Below are 21,379 nucleotides of genomic sequence, written 5' to 3'. Positions count from 1 at the left end.
GCACTGATCCCAGGAGAAGAAAACATTTTTTTCTAAGGATATAAGGAATCTTGTGATGGGCTTTCACATTTGTTTCGGCTTAGATACTTTCTAAATGCTTATGAAACAGGTGCTCCAAGAAATCCATAGGTTTTCCTCCATCTCTTTTCATTTTTCTCCCCTTGGAAGTTACAAATGGGGTAAGTACATTTGTCCCGTCAGGTTTTCCACATTGTAACTTTGGTTAATTGTGTTCCTTAGCTTGTTCTCTTCTCTGTATTTCCTGTAACCTAGTCAAGAGGCTTAATCAGAGACAGTGTCCATTTTTCTGAACCCAACTTGGAGGTTGTGACATGGTCTTTGGAAATTTATAGTTTCTGTTTGTCTTTTTGTGATGATCATTGCCCATATCATTTAGTTCACAGGTGGTTCTAATATTTAAGAATACTGTATTGTCTCCACCACACACACACACACACACACACACACACACACGCGTGCGCGCATGCACATGCACATGTCTCTCGGCCAGATGCGACCTGTGAGCCACCAGTTGGAGAATTTTGATGTGTTAAAGTTCAAGCTGGAGTCCTGCCCTTGTCTGGAACATTCTGTGATTCATTTTAAATAACCTATTCCCAGTGAGCACAGTTGTACATATGGAAATGATCTTGCCATTGGCTTTATATTGTCATATGCCTACTTAACAGTGAATGTAGAAGAAACATTTCCTTCCTCGGAGATGGTGTAGAGAGCTTCCTAACAAAAAGCATCATTTGTTTGTAGCAAATGCTTTGGCGTCCTGCTATAAACACTCAAACAAGTCAGATACACAGTCGATATGCCTTTCACCTCTGTACTTTTGATTTATGTGCCTCTGTGAACCTTTCATGATGGTCTTGGGGGAAAAATGACTTTGCAGATCATACACGTAATTGAGGACTGTTGTACATAACATTATCCTTAGCTATTTGTTTGTGTTCGTTTGATAGGGAAAGTGAAATCTGTGTATTTAGAGAAATATGATTGCAAGATGAACAAGGGAGGGAATAGGCAGGACAAGGTCCTGTGTAGATTTTAAGGATTGAATACAGCTGATCCACCTTTCTAGCTATGTGGCTCTGGGAAATTCATTTCTCTCTTGAGTTTTCCCATGTTTGAAGTAGGGTAGCAAGATTGCCCCAGCTCAAAAAGAGGGTGTTTATAAGAAGTAAGGAATGGCTATGTATTTCCCAACTCTGTGACTAGCTTAATCCTTGCATCATTCTTAGGTAGCAAAAAAAAAGTATGTTTTCAACTTTTAAAAAATTTCAGCATAAAAAAATAGAGAGATGATAAAAAAGTCAACATAATCCGATTTGCTATTTGCAAAGAGTGTGGTGTTATAATAACACGTTATATGCTTTTTCTTCACAGCTTGTCTGGAGAAATCAGGCACATATGTTCAATGTTGAGCCAAGTGTTTCAGTGTGCAGAACGAACATCTTTCATCTTGGCACCATGTGCAGGAATTAAATATTCACATGGATAAACTGTACCTGAATAGTGTTGTTGAGAGAGATGCACTTGGCAGTAGCAAACTTGCTTCCATGTGGGAAGTGTCCATATTTCCTACCTAAGGATCTATAGTGTTATAAATAGTTCAAAGATGTCTACCATACAATTTGTACTTTACTGCTATCTCTACCGACTGTGCAGTCTTGTCAGCACTTCATGTCCCTTTTCACCCAACTCTTAACTCTACTGTTAGCCTTTTGCCAAACAAAGTCAACCAGAGAGTAGGTTGTTCGTTTAGAATGGATATTTAGAGGCCATTCTGGGAATGAAGGTTGATTTTCTTGTTTAGAATGTTCTTTTCTGATCTGCAGCCTCTGCCAATCTTAAAGTGAGGCTGAGTAGACCATGTGGAAGCCAGTACCCTGGGAGAACTATTGTCTCCTATAAATGTGGAGCATACGTAGGTAAGGATAAGACCAGCAGATGAGAGCAAGAGTCTTGGTGCCCTACACAAAAAAATTGTCTTATTTTTGGAAAGCACTGGGGAAAAGAGGAGGTAAGAACCCTGGTGTCCCTACTGAACCTCCTGCGCTGACGGTGTGTCTGTGTTGTTTTCAGGGTGTATGCCATGTACAATTCCGTAAAGGGATCCTGCTCCGAGCCAGTCAGCTTCACCACCCACAGCTGTGCACCTGAGTGTCCCTTCCCTCCCAAGCTGGCGCACAGGAGCAAAAGTTCACTAACCTTGCAGTGGAAGGTGGGTAGTTCAAAGTATCAAGAATAGTCTGAAGTTCATACAATGCCTTTCAGTAGTCCTGTGGAATCTTTATTTGGCAAGATTCAAGTTTTCTGATAGTGTGGGGTTTCCTGTAAAGGAACCATGAAGCCATTTATTAAGATATTAGAAGTTGACATTTCTGTAACAATTGGGCAAAGGAGTAGGAGGGGAACTCCAGCTTTAGTTCTTTACACAGCAGGATTTGGTAAATCTCCAAGGATCATAAACAGTACTTTACAAGTGATATAAAAGTACTTAAAAATGCCTAGTTTTCATCACTTTATAATAGTTCAGTTCACTATAAGAAACATTTTGAAGGCTTTGGTAAAAAAGTTTTTGTAAAGGAACATCTAGACATAAGGTGGGTTTATGGCCCTTTCAGCTTCTTTCAGAGGTGAAAATGATATGTGGAATATTTAGAGCTGCCTTAGGTGTTTAGTATTCTAAACTACATTAAGACTCCATTAAGTTTCACTAATTAGGCCTTAGATGAGTTAGGGTTGCTAATTATTCTTAAAAGGCTGAATTATATAATAGTTTTTAATGAACACAGTTTACTGGCTAAAAATAACTCTTGTCAGAGAGGTAATCTTGTGCTTTCTTGAAGGTGTGTTAGCCTGCTAATCAGTTGTGTTTGCAAGAAAATAGTACATTGGGTTATCAACCACTATAGAAATTATTTCTCTGTATCAGTGCTTTAATTTATTTGAAACAGAGAGAGAAAAAGAGAGCACTCCTATCCACTGATTCATTTCCCTAAATGCTCATAACAGCTAGGACCAGGAACTAGGAACTCAGTCCACATGGATGTTAGGAACCCCTACTTGAGCCATTACTGCTACCTCACAGGGTCTGCATTGGTGAGAAGCACAAGTCAGGATCCAGAGTTAGGCATCAAACCCAGGCACTCTGTTATGGGACATGGGCATTTTAACCACTAGGCCAAACATCCATTCCCCAGTATTTTAAAATATAAAATAGAGGTAATGAAGATTTTCGGTTTGAGGGGAGAATACTGATGTGTGAAAATAACGAGGTGACCCAGGAGATCCATTATTAGCAAAGAAATATTTTGTCTTTTATTGCTAGACCAGAGTCAGTTTGATCTGGAGAGTGAGAACAGTACTTGGGAATAGTGGTTAGCAACAAAGCACGGGCTTCTGTAGACCCTCTCGTGTGAGAGCTGTATCCTCATAGCCAGCGGCCATCACTGAGCGTGTTATTTGCACAAAGACAAAGTTTCAACTGGCTTAGAATCTGAACTATTGTTATTTTCCTTCCTGGCTTCCAGGGATTATCCAGGTCAGTGATTTCCCACCTTTTTAGAGTTTTAACACCCAATTGGTCATCGTTGTTTAATTCCTTAGAGCACATACAACCATTTAAATATGCGTTCTATGATTACATATACACATATGTGATTGTATATTTTCTCAATGAAAGAATGAGTAGCTATTTTGTTTGGAAAATATAAGAAGTCCTGAGATTACCACAGGGAATCTAGGGTCTTACAAACCTAAAGTTGGGAATCACTGATACATACTCTGCTTTCAAACCTGGAGGAAATTCAGGTCTCAGGCAGACCAGCAATTTCAAGAAAAGCTTCTTACTAGGAAAACATTCCACATTTTCTTTCTCCCTTTATCAAGTTGTAAATCAGAAATCAAACTCGTGTTCCATTCAGTCGTGTTCAAACTTGAAAGTTCTCCATTCTGCGTAGTTTCATTTAAACCTCCTTGGTACTATCTCCTCATCACAGGGCTCCAGCTGGGGCAGGAAGGCAAGGGCGCCTTCTGTAGCTGCTGCTGCTCTGTCCCTGTGTCCACACTGGGAGAGCTCAAGGTCTTCTTGACTGACATCTTATTAGTCAGAAGTAGTTATCCACGTAGGAGATGATCCAAAGCAAGAACCCAAGTCAGTGTACCCACCTTGCAGGAACCAAGGAACTAGTGTGGGCAGCAGTAAACTCCTGAAGAATGCACTTCTAGAGGAATGTGTGAACTCTCCCAAGTGTAGTTCTCATCTTAGAAATAGGTTCTCATCTAAAACTTTGATGTTTTTCAGTTATGTAGAGCTTTAAGTACAACCCTATTCTTTCTTCCACATGGAGCCTACAAAAGCCTGAAATTACAGTTTAACACCTAGAGCTTTCATCTAACACTGGAATTTTAGGATCCAGAGATTGTGAGACTCAAACCGAAAGAAGAAGAAAAGAAGAATGAGATTTCCTTAATTCATTTACCCAGCATTCACTGAGCCCCTCATGATACTTTACCACTAATGGTGATAATAATGCTGTTTACCAAGTACTTCCTGTAAAACTGACATTGTCCGAGTTGATCTATGTGTATTCTCCTAGTCACTGATCACGCCTATCCAGGGTTGGAACAAGAAATTAGCCACTGATATTAAACAGCTGCACCAGATCACCCGCGACAGCCAACCAACCAGCCGAGCTGGGTTTCAGACGCAGTTCCGGCCTCTCACTGGGTTCCTTTTCCTCTGCCAGGGCCAGGAGGAGGACACGGTCCTCCTTCTGGTTCCCTCCTTGACCTTTTAGTGGCTCTCTAGTACTCCTGGGGACCCCATTGAGGCTCCCCTTCTAGCAGCTCTAACCAGACAAAGCACTCTTCTCTCCAAAGCTTTCCACTTTGCTTCTTGCTGTTCAGAACTTGTTTTCTCAGTGAAGCAAATTGCAGCATGTTTTTAAAGAGAAAACTAAGGATAAACATTCTTTTTTGCTAGAATGTGAAGGGCTGGAATCTCTGGAAATCTGTCCAGAGTATCTCATTTTTTTTTAAAAGCAAGGAAGCTTAATATCACAGATGACTTTCTAATGTTAAGCAGTTTATTTAAAAGCTATCTGGGGCAAGTTATAAAAATAGAGACTTGACAGTGATTTTGCTCCCCTCCCACTGCCTGCCCTGGGACCCCCAGCAATGAGTGTGTGTGTCTCAGAGACCTCTTCCCCTCTTGGTGGTGAATGTAAAGTACCTCTGAAAAGTGTCATCTACTCAAAGGAATAGAACACAGTGTGAGTGTAAAAGTAGTGGTGGTGGGAGCAGGCAGGTTGGGCCATTTGTGGGATATGATTTGTCCATAGTGAGGACTGTCTCTGCAGTTGAGTTGTGTTAAAGTTGGTGTATGACCGGCACAGGCATGGGCTGATGCTGATCTCCCAGAGAAGGGAGCACTGACCTCAGTGACATCATGTTTAAGTCAAGTTGGTATCACTTAAGTTTTGTCTGTGAACAACTTTCCCTAACTAATTTTATTCTTTCTTTTAAGGCACCAATTGACAATGGTTCAAAAATCACCAACTACCTTTTAGAATGGGACGAGGTAAGCATATTTTCATATTCGTCCATCTAAAATACCATTTCAGAAATACAGTTGCTGAATAAGTGCCTACTTACTGTTTTGTAAGGCATGTTTAAAACAGAAGTGATGAATTTCGCTAGAGGAAACTTTTGATCAGTAGTTACAGACTGTGGAAAAATGAAGATGGGTTGAGGTAGAGTAATGAGTTGTGCATTAAAATATGATTTCCTGGCTTATTAGCTGCAATAATGCTGAAAAAGACAGGGCCTTGTCTGTTTTGTCTGTTTTGGGTCTCCAGTGTCTAGCCAACCATTAATTTGTATTAAAAATCAACTATTTTGTCATCTTGGCTACTTAGAGCATTTTTTCCCTCTCAGAATGCCATATGTGTTCTTTGATGTTGCACTGTATCATATTTTCTGTGGGGGAGTGGTGCAGTGGTATGTGGAAGTCTCAATCGACCCACATTCCAGTGCCCTGTGGGTTAAACCTTCCTGTAACAGATGCATCCTTTGCTGCCTTGGTCACCAGAGGCCCTTGGGAGATATCCACAGTGGAGTCTCTTCATTCGCAAATGAACTATGTGTTCACTGGTGACCCAGTGCATTTCTGGCCTAGCTAATTCCGTGCACAGACTTTCAGGCAGGAAGTACTTAATACAGAAGCCTTCCATTTCTAAGATAAACCATACATTTTGTTTCAGTGTATCTTAATTCTATGCATTTATTTGTCCTTACTTTATTTGTTGTTGAGCAAATAGTATAAGGATGCTAAGAGTAGGAAATGCAGAATTTGGGGGAGAAATGAAAGTTAACTAGTCTTTGGAGCTTCAGTTTAGAAGGGGATTGAAAGAACATAAATTTAAGCAAAGAGTGACTTGTCAACTTGTGGAAAATATTTTAACCAAATGTAAACTGGATGAAATTCTCATGATGAAAATGTGATGTGGAAGAGGGGCCCTTGATCGCATTGTGGAGAAGCCTGTGTCCCCATCCGTGTTGCATGTGACTATCTAGAGTTCCAAGTTATGAAAGACAACCATCTGTGGTTCCTAGGGTCCTCCTGACTAGCTTGTATGGGCAGATTGGTGAAATCTCAGACTTAACCAGTACATTTTACAGATAAGGTGACTTTCTAAAAAAATGATTTGATTAGGAAATGAAACCATCCCTGTAGCACTTACAGATTTTTCTAGACAGTCAAGAATTTTAGAGAGGAACTTGGCTACCTGTGAGCATATATAGTAATGTCTTCCCATCTCCCCTCCTCTGTGAGGATGACTGAGAGTTCAGTGAAGTCTGCTCTTAGTGTGTTGATTTGTTTCATTGCCCTGATGGGTTTTTTTCTTGGATTTATATCAAGGTAAAGATTACCAGTGGAGAGAAGGCTGCTTTTTCTTTTCTTTTCTTTCTTTCTTTTCTTTTTTTTTTTTTTTTTTTTTTTTTTAATTTCAGATATCCTCTTTGGGCTCAGTATATGTGTGTTTGTGTCCTGTGTTTTTTGCTCTTTCTCTGCCTGGGACCGTGAACTCTCTCTATATATCTTTTTTTTTTTTTAAACAGGCAGAGTGGACAGTGAGAGAGAGAGAGACAGAAAGGTCTTCCTTTTTGCCGTTGGTTCACCCTCCAAAGGCCGCCGTGGCCGGCGCACTGCGCTGATCTGAAGCCAGGAGCCAGGTACTTATCCTGGTCTCCCATGGGGTGCAGGGCCCAAGTACTTGGGCCATCCTCCACTGCACTCCCGGGCCATAGCAGAGAGCTGGCCTGGAAGAGGGGCAACCAGAATCCGGCGCCCCGACTGGGACTAGAACCCAGTGTGCTGGCGCCGCAAGGCGGAGGATGAGCCACGGCAGCGGCCGGGACGGTGAACTCTTAAGGAAGGTCAGAGAGGATGAGTATTTGAATGGGGAAAACCAAGCAGTGCAGAGAATGGAGATGATGACTCAGTCGCTGTTCCTTCCCTTAGAATTTGAAATGTAAGCATCCTGGTGTGATGCTGAGAGCAAACATGGCACTGCCTCTCTTGAAGTGGAGAAGCCATTGCTGGTGACTGTTTATGCTCCACAGGGTCCGTTGTGGACTTGTGATCACAAAATGTTAAACCAGTGGTTTAGGGCCTTACTTTCTCCTATTTGGTCATCTTTTTTTGTTTTGTTTTGTTTTGTTTTCCCTCTGCCATCCTAATTCTTGGCCTTCTCGTCTCCTTTTATTTTCTCTCCCATCTTCAAGTACTGCTGGTGTTGGCTTTGTTGGGTTCTGTAGGAGATTCCAGTTTGATTGACCCAGCTGCTATGGGCCCCTGGCTGACATAGGAATCCTTTTATAGTCCTTATTTAATATTCGTCTTTCAAAAAACTGCTAGACCCCAAGCCCGTGAAGTGCTCCCTCACCCACAGGAGCATGGAGTATCTGGGCAGAAGAGCGAGCTGAGGAAACACCAAGGTTAGACACCGGGAGCTCTGTTCCTGCTTTTATAGTGAATGCCTTGACCTCTCCTGTCCTCAGTTCACCCATCTGTGAAATGGTGACTAGATTAGCCCTTTGGATCCTGTGCACTCACATAATTTAGGCTATCTCACAACAGACTATTTAGTGTTATCTCATCTTAGATGATGATATATATCTTGGAATCCTTTTCACTGCTGTTAGACCCACTCGTTTATTAATTATCTCGACATTTCTGGAGCATATCACTGCCTGCCTCAGCACTGTACACTGCGCAATGAGGGATATATGACATAGAAAGATAATGTCCTCACGAGCGTCACCGATAAAGCTAATGTATGCTTTTCCTCTTGTGCTCCTGAAAAGACATGATTAAAATAAACTTAACCACGCTCTTGTCAGATTTTCCTGTCTCATAGCCTCTTTACTTCCTCTGATACCTCCCTGCTCTCTGATACCTCTAAAAAGATTTAAGAGTGATGCCACTAGGTTTCCTGTCAACAAGGACACAAGAAACAGTAACTGTCATTCCTGCTCCTCTTGTCATTTCAGAAGTGAAGTTTCTGATCAGTGTGGCAATCTGTGTTTGTAAATTTGGAGTAAATTAGAGATCACTAACCCTCTTTGGAGCAGCATACTTGAGTTGGTCTCTGTGTCACGTATTCCCTTGATACTCAGGCCTCAGCATGAAGGAAGGAAAGCAAATGTGCAAAGGGGAACAGCATCTGGCCTGCAGGAAGTGGGAACACCTGAGGCCCTTTCTGTCCCTCTGAAACCTTCTGCTGGTGGTTTCTGGAGCCACATGCACCTGGTACTGCGGGCTTTGCAGACTCTGCCCTAGTGGAACACAGCGGGGCAGGGGACTGGGAAAGGGATGTTGAGGTGAAATCACCCCTCAGCCAATCCTCCCCAGAGCCAGGGATCTCCCTTCCTGCCCAAGAACATCTGCCCCCGCCACACACCAAGAAGCCTCTCTGTTGTGGAAGCAGCTAAAGAAACTCCAGGGGCGGCAAAATTGTGTGGGTTGCACACAGGAGCAAATCACTGCCTGAGGAGGCCTCTGCAGTCTGCAGTCTGCAGGCTGTGCATGGCAGCAGTAGCACCCTGCCCTGTCTCTGCTCTGTGAATCTTATGCTTTGAGATGAAGTTGTCCCGTACACATACATGCCACCACTCAAATGTGGTGCCCTCTGCGGCCCTGTATTTGTATTACAGTGTAACAGCACTGGCTAGTGTTCCAGAATATGTTGTTGTTGTTCAATTTGTAATAAACATTCTAGTAAAGTGATTAGTATGAAATTGTGTTAGGCATCCAGCCCAGCTTTCAGAAGCCTCTGAGAAGCACGGGCCTTCATGAATGAAAGGACAGCAGCCTTTATGTCTGCTGGGATTGGAAGTGGAGTGTGGAGTTGACCTTCTTTGGGTGATCCACCTTAGTCAGTCGCTAACCACGTGCTGACCTCCAGAGCACCAGGACAGGTGGGGAACAGAAAACAGAAACACATTACAGTGCAGTAGAAGCTGATCCACCGTCTCGCTTCCAAGTTCATTGTCAGTGATTTTACATCATTGTTGCATAGAATTTACATGGAAGTCACTCATTAATATTTCTGTAAGAGGGTTAGTTTAGCAGCCTGTTTTTCTTCATTAATAACTGACTAGACAGTCCCTTAATTTTTAAATCAATATGGGAGGTAACTGTGACTGTCAAGTGATAATGAGCAGCAACACAAGGAAGACACAGGTGTCTCTGGCTCCTCAGTTATGCTATCAATTTCCAGTTTCATCTGAAACCCATCAGTTTCCTTGCTTTGAAAGGGTGCCCTTCCTTAACCTCGTCCCCTCATTGTTTGACTCATAGTTTTAGTGTTCAGAGTCCAAGGGTTTAAGAACTGGCCCGTGTTTTTATATATTTGTAGCCACTGCTTCCTCCTTTGAGAGACACCCTGTATGAACAGAAAGACGGGTCATTTTCAAGGCTGTTTTTACTCAGCTATTGGATGAGTCATCATCACATTTTAATTTCTTCTGATCACAGTGTGCCGTGTTTACATTTTAGTCTGCAAGTGTGAGCCATTCTGAGTGCTGGCAGAAAGCAGGTCTGAAACTCCTAAGGGATTCTTTCTGCTAGTTTAGAGAAGCACATGTGGTACTGACATTAATTTAAAAAAAAAAAAAAAAAAAAAAAAAACTCTTTTGAATTTAGTTTAATCCAGAGTTATGAATAGGAGAAAAGCTTCTTCCCTTTTTTTAATGACCAAACAATGCTTAGATCCTAGATTTCTTTTAAAGTAGAGCTTCTGTCCTACAATAGAGTTGGGGAGGGGCTGAGATGGAGATAACCCTGAAGTCCACTGCCTCCGGGCCACCCCCAGGCTAATCCTGTTGACTGTGCCTGTTACCTCTCTGCACCCTTCTGAGCTCCACTGGCCAGTGGTGTTGTTCTCTGCTTGGTGATGTAGCGGTGTCTAGGAGAGCTCGCAGTACCAGGCAGAAGCTGTTGAGGATGTGGACACTTCTGGGGTGGTGGAGGGATAATTTTAGGAAAAAGAATTTGGAAACTTTGGATTGAATTGCTCATAAATGTCTGCCTAGTCTGTTTTATGGCCCCTAAACAAGTGCTCTGGCCTTTTCTTTGAAACTTAGTAAAGGATGGATTTCATGATCAAAATAGAGGAACTTCTCAAAAATTTGAGGAAAAAATAGTATGATTGGCAGGAGCGTCAACACTGAAGGGGTAGTTTCTTGGTCTTCCCTTTATCTTTCTCACGATAGTTGTGGTTTGCGCAGTGAGCTCCCAAAAAGGTAGCTTGGCTCATACCAGAAGACATTTAGCTTCAGAAATGACAGACCAAGAAAATTAATGCAAAATTTCATGGTGGAGTATACCAACACCATAAAGAAGTTCTTGAATGGCATGTGAAATGCAGCAAGTGCAAACCACTATCAAAACCTTAAAAATGTGTTAAGTGTTTACAAATGACAGTGAAGGATTCTTGTCATAGGATGTACAGATGACATGCCTGTGAGTTTGAACTTCCCACAAAATGTGGGAAGAAACATGGTATTGCTATTCTGTTTAATATAAAAGAACCAGAAAAGACAATATATGTTATAAGTTATCTAAGGCCCTGCGGTAGAAAAAATTAAAGACAGTGGTGATGATTTATGTTATGACATAACTCAGACTCGAAGTAGGCACTCCTGCTATGGGTGCAGGTGCCCCTGATGGTGACTTAACCAACCTCTGTGCCAAATACCTACCCGAAAGTTTTCATTTAACCAATTTTTAAGTTGTAATATTAGAATACCTATCAAAATGAGTGTTAGGTATCAATTTGCAGCCATGGGAATAAATTTGGTGAATGTATTATTACTTAATATGAAGCTAGACAAGATTCAGCACTGATGGTTGTATAAGAACTATCCCACATAAAATTAAGATGATGTTATTATATTGGTGATTTCAGAAATCAGTCCACAGTAAGTATCTTTTGATCAGCTGATCATGATCACAAGCAGACAACACACATAGCAAAAGTTTCCTAACATACTGTATATTAGGTTATTAAACAGCATAAACAGGATTCTTTTAAAAGAAATATTTAACAAGTATATAGTGATTTTTTTTCTTAAAAGCCTCATTGCATTGTTTTTCACTTTTACTCTTGTGAAATGTACATGCAGAAACAAATGCATAGTATTTGTAGTTTTTAATAAGTAGTTATAAAGCAGAGTCAGCATGTGGACACTTAGTGAAGACACAGCTGGCACCAGTGGCCCCAGGGTGCTCTCCCTCCAGGTTGAGCTCATCCTGCCTCCCAGAGTCAGTACCATCCTGAACTTTGATAATTATTTTCTTTCTCACTTTCCTGACTTTGCCATTTTGTACTCCTAAACAGTACAAATTAGTTTTGTCGGATTTCTTTTTAACTCATCGTTTTATTTTGAAAAGCTCAAACCTGCTGAAGAGTTACACAATAGTAATGAGTAATGAATGAGATAACTTGGGCAGTAGCTGACTTAATGGTCCTCATATTCAGTATACTGATTATTCCATGTGTTTAGTGTAAATCTGCCCAAGCAGATATTAAGGTCAGGGGTAACTCTTCATCTACATTCCCAGTTGCAGTTAACATTTTATGCTTTCTTTATACCTCAAGAGATGGATGCACAAATATGTTCTACTTGTTGAGCCATTTGAAAATAAATGGCAAACATTGGTTTTTAAACTTGATATTAACAGATGCACTGTGTTATTTTGAGTCTCATTTCTCATTGTTAAAATTTTTTTTTCTCAAGATAGGTGGTTATTTTTCTTTAAGATTTATTTGTTGATTTGAATGGCACTTTGACAGAGAGAAAGATGTCATCCATCCACTGGATCATTCCCCCAGATGGCCACAATAGCTGGGACTAGGCCAGGCTGAAGGCAGGAACCAGGAACTCCATCCAGATCCCCCATATGAATGACAAGAACTCAAATACTACTTCCTAGGTGCATGAACAGGGAGTTGGATCAGAAGCAGAGTAGCCAGGACTGGAACCTGCACTCCTATAAGGGAGATGGGAGCATTCCAAGTGGTGGCTGAATTTGCTGTACCACAGTGCCCACTCCTTACTGTTAGAAAATTTATGAGACTAATCCATGTAGTTACAAGAGTTTAAATTTATTCATTTAACTCTACTGTGTATTATTCCAGAAGTTTATGTATCATAATTTGTCCTAGTATTGAGAGACATTTGAGTGCTCTCAGACTTCCTATTAGAAACAGTCCTGGTATGAGCATCACTGCATGTGTCTCTTGGTTCTCATGTGCGTCTCTGTTAGGGAGTTATCTAGCGGTGGTAAAAGAATTCAGGTATTTGCACCTGCAGTTTTACTGTTAGTACAGAGTGTTCATGCAAGTCGGAATCAAAGGATAAGTTTATTTTGGCTGATGAAATTTTGAAATCCATGCCCACCAGGAGTCTTCAAGAAGTTTTTGAAAAATGCATACTATGAAAAAAATAATGCATGGATTTCAAGAATTTTTTGCACTGAGGTAAACTTGGCTTCTAATTCCACTTTTTAGTGAACTTTCTGAAGTCACCTCATATAATACTGAATTGCTTTCCCAAAGCAATGTATTAGAGTTTCAGTGCTCTACATCCTTTCTAACACTGGATATCAGATCTTAAAGTTTCTGCCAATATAATATTTGTGCAAGTTAGCTCTTTGTCTTATTAATTTATATTTCCCTGACTGATAATAAGCTTGAATCCCTTTTTATATTTATTGACTATTTTATTTTTTATTATAAATGACCTTTTAAGGATTTTTATTAAATGTGACAATGTTATCTTTTAAATATATACTGAAATATTTAAGGTGTAAGGTCAGTTTACTTGAAAATATTTCAACATAAAATTAAAAATGAGTAACATTTCAGTGGTATAAAAAATATGTTACCTAGGAATAAATTGAAATATACTCAAAAATTCTGTCAACAGAACTGTAAGAGCTTACTAAGGCATTAACAAGAAAATGTAGCTGAAAATAAATGGAGTGAAATACTATTTTTAAAAAGGAAAGATAGTGAGTTGTCTAAAGGAAGTATTTATGTCAACAGCTTATAAGTTGTAGTCTCAGATGTTGTTTTAATTGGTGCCATACAAAATACTGACTAGTGCTGTTATAGGCAGTTACTCTGAACAAATGCAGATCTTCTCAGATCTTGCTCGGATTCATATTGATAGTGACGATCAGTGGAAACCTGGATTAATAGTGTCCACACGCTGAGTGGTCCTGGTGCCCTGTGCAAGTCCTGTAGCCACTGAGCCTCAGCCTCTCTTCTTGAAATAATTCAGTCAGTTATCCCACTGATACTTAAGATTGAATGAGATAACTTGGGCAGTAGCTGACTTAATGGTCCTCATATTCAGTATACTGATTATTCCATGTGTTTAGTGTAAATCTGCCCAAGCAGATATTAAGGTCAGGGGTTAAAAAAAAAGTCAACACTTAAGAGGAAATGAAGGAAATAGAACATTCTTCTCTCAGGAATTTAAACAGGAGCCCTGGGGTTAGTGTTGTTATTTTGAACTAAACAAAAACTGATGTCGATGCTATATATAAGTATCAATTTGCTCTTAGCTTAGCTACTGGGCAGGACATACAGGGAATATGCAGAAGAGCCAGAAAAGTAGCTTTGTGGGAATGTAACCAGTGGAGTTCTGAGGAAGCGTCCTCACATGTGACTCAGCTAGCCCAAAAGGAAGTTCATATCGGGTTTTCCTGGTGACTAATGAACCAACACAGCTGCACAACACAGTGGACTAAGGATGAAATAAATACCATGGGAAGCTAGATGAGCATAATTTGAAGTCGACAGCAGAAAGGGCGAGCAGCAGGTAGAGCCCACGAGGCCCCAGGGAATATTAGCAACTAGACCAGGTCAGCCCAGCGGTCATGTTGCAGAACCCTCGCGGGGCGGGGAGCTGGCCCCAGATTGTGTCTTGTGGGCCGGCCAGTGCAAGAGGAGGCAGCTTCACTCATTGACTGACTGAGCTGGCCCCAGAGAGGAAAATGGTAATTTACTTATTAATCAGAGTGCTGTGTCGCTCGGGTTGATAATCTCCGAGAACATTTCCTGGTATGAGTTGTGAATGTGATGACTGGGGCTCTTCTGGGGCGATGAGCAGCATTCTCGGATTGGAGGGAACTGCAGCATCAGTGCAGAGTGACTTCCTGGGTCCTGCAGGGGCATAAGAAACCTTGCTGAGAGCCTGGTTGGCTCTCTGTGAGGTGCCACATGGCTCTGTTTGAACAGTGTGCTGGTTCCGTGAAAAAAATCAGGAAGGTAGGCTTCCATTCCCCAACCAGTGCCACTGTCTGGCTGGAATATGGTGGGATGGGACCACTGCCCAGGCCCAAGCAATCTTTGGTCATTCTCAGTGACTGCTCTGTGGGGACTGAGGAGTGTGGCCCTGGGTTCATTTAGCACTGCATCCATCGGACACTTTCTGTCTCATGATTGTCTACACTGATTCCGGGACCCGGCTCATCCTGGACCTTCACTGCTGCATCACAGAGCCAGAGGACTCACCTCCCCCTGTGTAGCTGCCCTTGGAGGAGACTGGGCCAGGAAGGATTTGGTAACTCAGAGGGGCCCTGAAGTGCCACAGCTGGGTTGAAAGCTGTTCAGCCCCAGATATCACATGTTGGAAGCAGCTTCTCTCCCTGCTTATTACCATTTGTGAGGTGTGTTTGGGAGCAGACCTGGGAGAGCTTCTGTCTAAGGCTGAATCACAAATACCCATCTTGATCCCTGGCACCCGATTGATCATCTTGTGTTTGTCATGCCTGCTGGCTGCCAGCTGGAAGACCACTGCTTTGGGCCTTGGCTAGGTAGGTGCACAAAGCCCGCCCTTCCCCAAGTTCATCTCTAAATGTATCCTAAATTTACATTCTCTGCTCTCACCTCTCCCTTCCCTGGGAGGTCTGCACACATTGATCTTATCACAGCACATGACACCAGATGAACCCCAGTGTTTGGAGAGACGCATAGGAAAATTAGGTTGGTTTGTTTAAATCATAGGACCTGGTGATAATCCTGGATTATTTCTGGTTTCCAGGCCTCTTCCACTAACAGAACAACTAGTGTGCCAGGGGATGAAATGTGTGCAGTGTTTGTTTAGCACCATGCAACCACAAACCATCGGCCCCCTTTTACCTTGCAGGCTCCTCTGTGCCAGAGTGCTCAATAAATTGAAAGAGGCCTCACTGTGGGAATGGAGGGGTTTGGCACAAGGAGCTTCTGAATCCACTGAGATGGGCAGTGTCCCCACCTCCCTGTCCTGAACCCCTTCTTATATATGGTTATGTTGAATAGACACATGCTCTTTTATTTCTCAAGCCAGCATTTATCTTTGATGTTGCCTAGGGCTGGCCAGTGTTGGAACAACTTCTAAATATAGGCGCGCTAGCAGACTAAATCTTTTGAGCCTGGCAGTAGTTCAGTTGGCCAGGGCCCTTATTTTTTTTATTTGATTTATTGTTGCCGTTTCTGCCAGGTTGAACTGTGCTGTTTCAGAGTGCCCAGCCCAGAATTACTCAGCCTATGTCTGGATCCAGCAGCCATGGGCCGCAAGCAGGTGATAACCAGATTCACCTGATGTGATAACCAGATTCAGCTAACTTACTTAGCAGGCCATTATCAAACCTTGTAAGGGCAGCTCAGCAAGACACGAAAGAACCTGTAAGACCCAAAGGGAAATGGAAAGAGGCCACAGAGTAAGAAAACATGAGAAACAATACCAGTCACATGGGAAAAGGGAACCAGTTTGCCTTGGATCCTGGCATCTTAGGTTGGCCACTCTTCATCCTTGGGCCAGGAATGAAGCCATTATAAAGAGGAACTGGAAGGATCATTGCCAATCTATTAATGTGATTGCAATTGAAAATACCAGCCAACATCATCTGTTAATGCCAGTATTGTTGGAAATACTCACTGGCGTGTTGTTACTGCCAGGGTAGTTAGAAATGTCAGCCAGAGTGACCGCATCCCCACAGCATTACTCTTGCAAGAAACACTATAGCCCAAACTGATTTGGGGGTGTGTGTGTTACATGTATGGAATTGGCCATGCATGTGTTAAGTTCCTAAATGGGAAACCAGCCCGTTTAGAGGGTTCATTATCTCAAGTACTGAGGACAGTAAGTTCATAAGAAGAAAAACTGACTCGAGTTTTTGTTTTCAATTGTTCAGTTTCATAAATTAATGCAAGCAACACAGGTCATTTTTAAACATTTTTTACTTTCAGGATTAGTTGCATTTTATGAGCTGAAAAAAATGCTTTTTAAAAGGTTGCTACCAGTTTTCAAATAGGCAGATTCATCTGTAAGTTAGCCTCTCCTCTGGAGCTGTCTGCCATAATATGTTTGTAAGGAAACACCCAGAGAGGGATGGAAACTGGTCACAGGTGGAAGTTCTTTTATTTGTTGACTCCTGTGGTTTAGGCAATGCCGTATCTAAACCATCCCCCAAACCCATTATGTATCTAAATTTCAGAATCTCAAGTTTCTCTAAGTTTAAGGATAGCATTATTAAAAATTGTAATTCAGTCTAAAAGGTAGCTCTATAAGATGAAGTAACTGCACTATTGTTGATTGACAGTCTGGGTGATCTTTGTCATCGAGGACTCTGATTATGTTTGGCTGCCACAAAAGCAATTTTTTGGATCTACTCAGGGAGAGCCTTACTTTGTCAGGTGGCTTAGAGGGAAAAGGCATGTCCTAAATGCGTGTCAGAGATGGAGCCCTTTATTCAGGCAAACGCTAGAGAGTTGCTTCATGTGCTGGCATCACGTTCCACACCTCCCTCCTGCCTGTTCATAGTGAAGGAGGAATGTATTCAAGTTTGCTGGACTTCTTACTACATGGACGTCAGTGGACGAGTGTTTTTCATAACAAACCGCCTGAAAACACAGCAGATTAAAGCAGAGCTGGTGCTGTGCTCATGGGTTCTGGCCTGAAGGCTCTGTACTGGGTGCTGGGGAATGGCTGGTCTGTGCCTGGTGATGGTGATGTCTGGAGTCTTAGCTAGGAGGGCCCATTGCCTGGGGCTGGGATCTGCTGGGTGTCTTCACTCTCAAGTCCTAGACAGCAGTGCTGCCTGGCTCTGGGCAGAGCCTATCTGGGGCTACCCATGTGGCCTTTTTTATTTTTTAAGATTTGAAAGGGAGAGTTAGATCTTTTTTTTCCTTAATATTTATTTATTTATTTGAAAGAGTTACACAGAGAGAGGAGAGGCTGAGAGAGAGGGGTCTTCAATCCGCTGGTTCATTCCCCAGCTGGCCGCAATGGCTGGAGCTGCACCAGAGCCAGGAGCCTCTTCCGGATCTCCCACACAGCTGCAGGGACTCAAGGACTCAGGCCATCTTCTACTAGCTGGATCGGAAGTGGAGCAGCCGGGACTCGAACTGGCACCCATATGGGATGCCAGCATTGCAAGTGGCAGCCTCACCCACTGTGCCATAGCACCAGCCGCGCGAGAGAGATCTGCTATCTACTGATCCACTTCCAAATGGCCACAATTGCTGGGCTGGGGCTGGCTGGGGCAAGCTGAAGCCAGGAGGTAGGAATTCCATCTGGGTCCCCCATGTGGGGGAAGGGGCCCAAGTATTAGGGCCATTTGCCGTTGCTTTCCCAGGCATATTAGTAGGGAGCTGGATTGGAGGTGGAGCAGCTGGGACTTGAACTGGCACGCATATGAAATACTGGCACTGTAATTGGCTGGCATCCCACCTTGTGTGGCCTTTTCATAAAACCTGGGGCTCCCTCACAGCATGGCAGGATTTAGCAGGAATCAAGTATGATGGAGAGCCCTAGCTCAACTGTCATTGTTTTTAGGACTTGTCAACAAGCAAGTGAGAATGAGGATTGAGCAGAGAGTCAAATGCTGACAGGCTGTGCAGTATGCCAGGTGTTAGATGGCTGGCTTCCCCCCAAAGATGTTGACCGCTTTTAGTGCATGGATCTAGAAATGGAGAGAGGCACCTGCTTGCCAAAATTGTTCAGATTGCCAAGTTGCCCAGCCTAGGCCAGATGAATTCTGGTAAACACAGTCATGGTGACACTGCAGGGGAGGCAGAGCAGCCAACCCAGCACGATTTATTTTTGTCCTATGTTGAGAAAGAGGCAGCACTAGGCACCAGGACTGGGGGAGGGCTGATCCCTTCCATGCCGTGTACACCAGCCAGCCAGCGGGAAGTCCAGGCTTTCCTGGAGAGCAGCTTTGTCCAGCAGTGGAGGACAAACCCCGTGAGCCCTGGTGGAAAACCATTCCCCAAGGTGATCAGTGGGGGCTCTCGGGCTGGGTCTGGGTGGGGGATCATGGTAGATTAGGGCTCCATGGGGTGAGAAGGGACAGACTCAGTTTGGAAAAGGAAACAACCCAGGTTTGTAGTATGTCACCCCTGCCAAGTTGAGCGCCTCAAAGTTTATCTGTTGGTTTGTACTCTAAGATTTCTTCACATTCTGTCGGAGATTAACCTTGCCCTTGAGTGAACTGTGTGAGCTGCAGAAACAAGCATTTGGGCATGCCTGAGATGGCGAAGTGGAAGCAAGCCAGTGAGGCCTGAATGCCCTTTTTTGGCTCACAGATGCTGGCAGCGGAGAAGTCAGGCCAGAACGTGACTGGGGTTTATATTGGTTCGTTTCCAATGAGGTCAGTAGCCCAGTGGCTAAGTTTGCCCCAAAATGACCAAGATGTGGTCTTTAGGCCTCCTCTCACCAATTTCTCTAATTGGGTTCAGTTTTTTCTTCCTTCCCCACTGGAAACAGGAAGTCCAGCACTCAGCAGAGAGAGGGTGTAATCTGCTGCTCAGGTGCTGCATGCCAGATCTACCAGTGTTCAGAGGATCCGGGCCCCAGCTCCTTCCTTAGGGACCAGCCAGCTCCTGGGCCCAGTTAGCCCTTCAGCTCCTCTCCTCCTCTTCCACAGCGCGTGCCCCTCCAGAAGCAGTGGCTGATCGGGATCAGGCTAGGACTGCACTGCTCCCCTCCTGCTCATGTTTGACATTTTATTGAAGCCAGCCAGTCTGAACAGCGGTCCTGATTACCCACTTCTGTTAGGGTCGTGTTTCAGGAGGGAACTTTGCATAAGGCTGACTTCAGATGATTAAAGAAGCAGGCTTCCTGAAGTTAGCACATCTCGGCACTCCTGAATAGTTTAAATCGGATTTTATTGGAATTGGAAACGTGCCGTAGATTTTCATCTTTCAGAATCATTTGGAGCCACAATACCTATAAAACAGGGAAGTTATAATTTACCATCTGTAAAAACTTCACTGACAGTAATGGCTTGGAGATGTCTAATTTCTGATACACAGTGATAAACATTCACATTAGCACTCCTGTCCATTCATAGGAATCTTCCAAAGCATTAGCTTTTTTTTTTTTTTAAAGAACTGGTTAATGTTTTATTTATAAATGCTGTTTACAAGCTGGGATCCTTCTTGGCTTGCAAACGGATTCTCCAAATCTTCTGTACCTTTGAACATGTTCCTGCTCTAATGCTTCTCCCCAGAGCCAACTGAGCACCCAGCACAGGTAAAGGACAGTGCCAGGCATGCCACTAAGATTGCATCACCTGCGGCAGTGACCTGCGCCATCGCCATTTGCCGACCTGTCAGCTGGAGGTCACTTTTGCTCTGAGATGACTTTTGTGCATATTAATTTTTTCTTCCAGATATCCCTTTAATATTAAATCCCATATTGTATGTGAATATTTTGCTTTATTCCAAAATTTCTCTTATGTCTGAAGTATTTTTGTTAACCCACTTTCCCTTATTTGGGCTTTATTCTGTGACGTCTAAAAATTACCCAGTAAGCCCTGCCTCCAGAATCCACAGATACTGTTTCTGAAACAGGTTCCAAAGGCCCAACAGCTCTAACCTTTCCACCTGATCCTAAGTTCCAGGCATGGAGGAATATGTATTAGAAAGTATTGAGATAGGAAATTTGGCATGCCTTCTCTATACAAGTTGGAGTCGATTTAGAGATTTTTTTTCCTGATAATGAATTAGAAAATTTTACAAGTTAGCTATATAATACAGCGTGTCAGAGGTCACATAAAGCCTCTCCCTCCAGTTCTCCAGTGATTTGGAGATTCTGAAAGGAAAGTCTAGTTCCCAGGGTGGATGCTGCCCTATTCTTTTTCTGATTTAAGCCACAGACAGTCTGGTTTTCACCATATTAAAGCAAATTAACCTAGTGAGGAACAGACTGGCTTTTATTTACTGGCTGTAGTTCTAAGCACCAGAAATGGGCAAAGGAGACCAAACAAAGAAATAGGAAAAACGAGGCATTGAAGGGGAGCCAGGACTGGGTTTGGAAGGGATGAGAGCTTCCGCGGCCGCAGGATGTGCCTTTCTTGCACTGTTTACTCTGAGTTCAGAAATAGAGGAGGAAAGAAGGTAGATGGTGCTGCAGCCTGAAACGGATACAAAACATCCAGGACTCCTGAGCTGCTGAGCTCGTAATCAGACACTGGCTGTAGTTATGCTAATGTATGCGTAAACAGTTTTTCTATGAATAAATCATCTGCATCAACCTTAACACTTCAAGGTTAAAGTAAGCAGAAGGGCTTGATATGCCAGCCACACGGAGATTTGGCTCCAGCAGCAACTGAAAAACGTTGTATTTTCCTGTCTTTCCAACCTCAGGGTTGTACCTGAATGCACTTGGAACCCTTGATGAAAGGAACTTTGAATTTGAAAGACCAATAGGACTTGCACTCCCTTCCCTCAGAAAAGGCGCCATCTTGCTTGGGACAGAGATGGGCTGGAGGAGGGGGGAGTTTGAGGATCAGTGTGGT

General features: G+C 42.9%; 1 protein-coding gene across 14 annotated transcripts in view; it reads left to right on the top strand.

Annotated features, from left to right (window-relative positions):
* FNDC3B (fibronectin type III domain containing 3B) overlaps positions 1-21,379 on the top strand; it is a 360,686-nt gene that overhangs the window by 267,241 nt on the left and 72,066 nt on the right. For all 14 annotated transcript variants that reach the window (XM_070072505.2, XM_008266495.5, XM_089330934.1 and 11 more), the window contains 2 exons: positions 2,095-2,233; positions 5,543-5,596. In XM_070072505.2, coding sequence (XP_069928606.1) covers positions 2,095-2,233; positions 5,543-5,596 — 193 coding nt within the window. The remainder of the gene's footprint in view (positions 1-2,094; positions 2,234-5,542; positions 5,597-21,379) is intronic.

Source organism: Oryctolagus cuniculus, chromosome 4, assembly GCF_051225735.1.
Source record: "Oryctolagus cuniculus isolate XC-2025 breed Fujian yellow rabbit chromosome 4, ASM5122573v1, whole genome shotgun sequence".
Taxonomy (NCBI): Eukaryota; Metazoa; Chordata; class Mammalia; order Lagomorpha; family Leporidae; genus Oryctolagus; species Oryctolagus cuniculus.
Note: the sequence above shows the minus strand (reverse complement) of the source record. Positions and strands in the feature narration are given on the sequence as shown.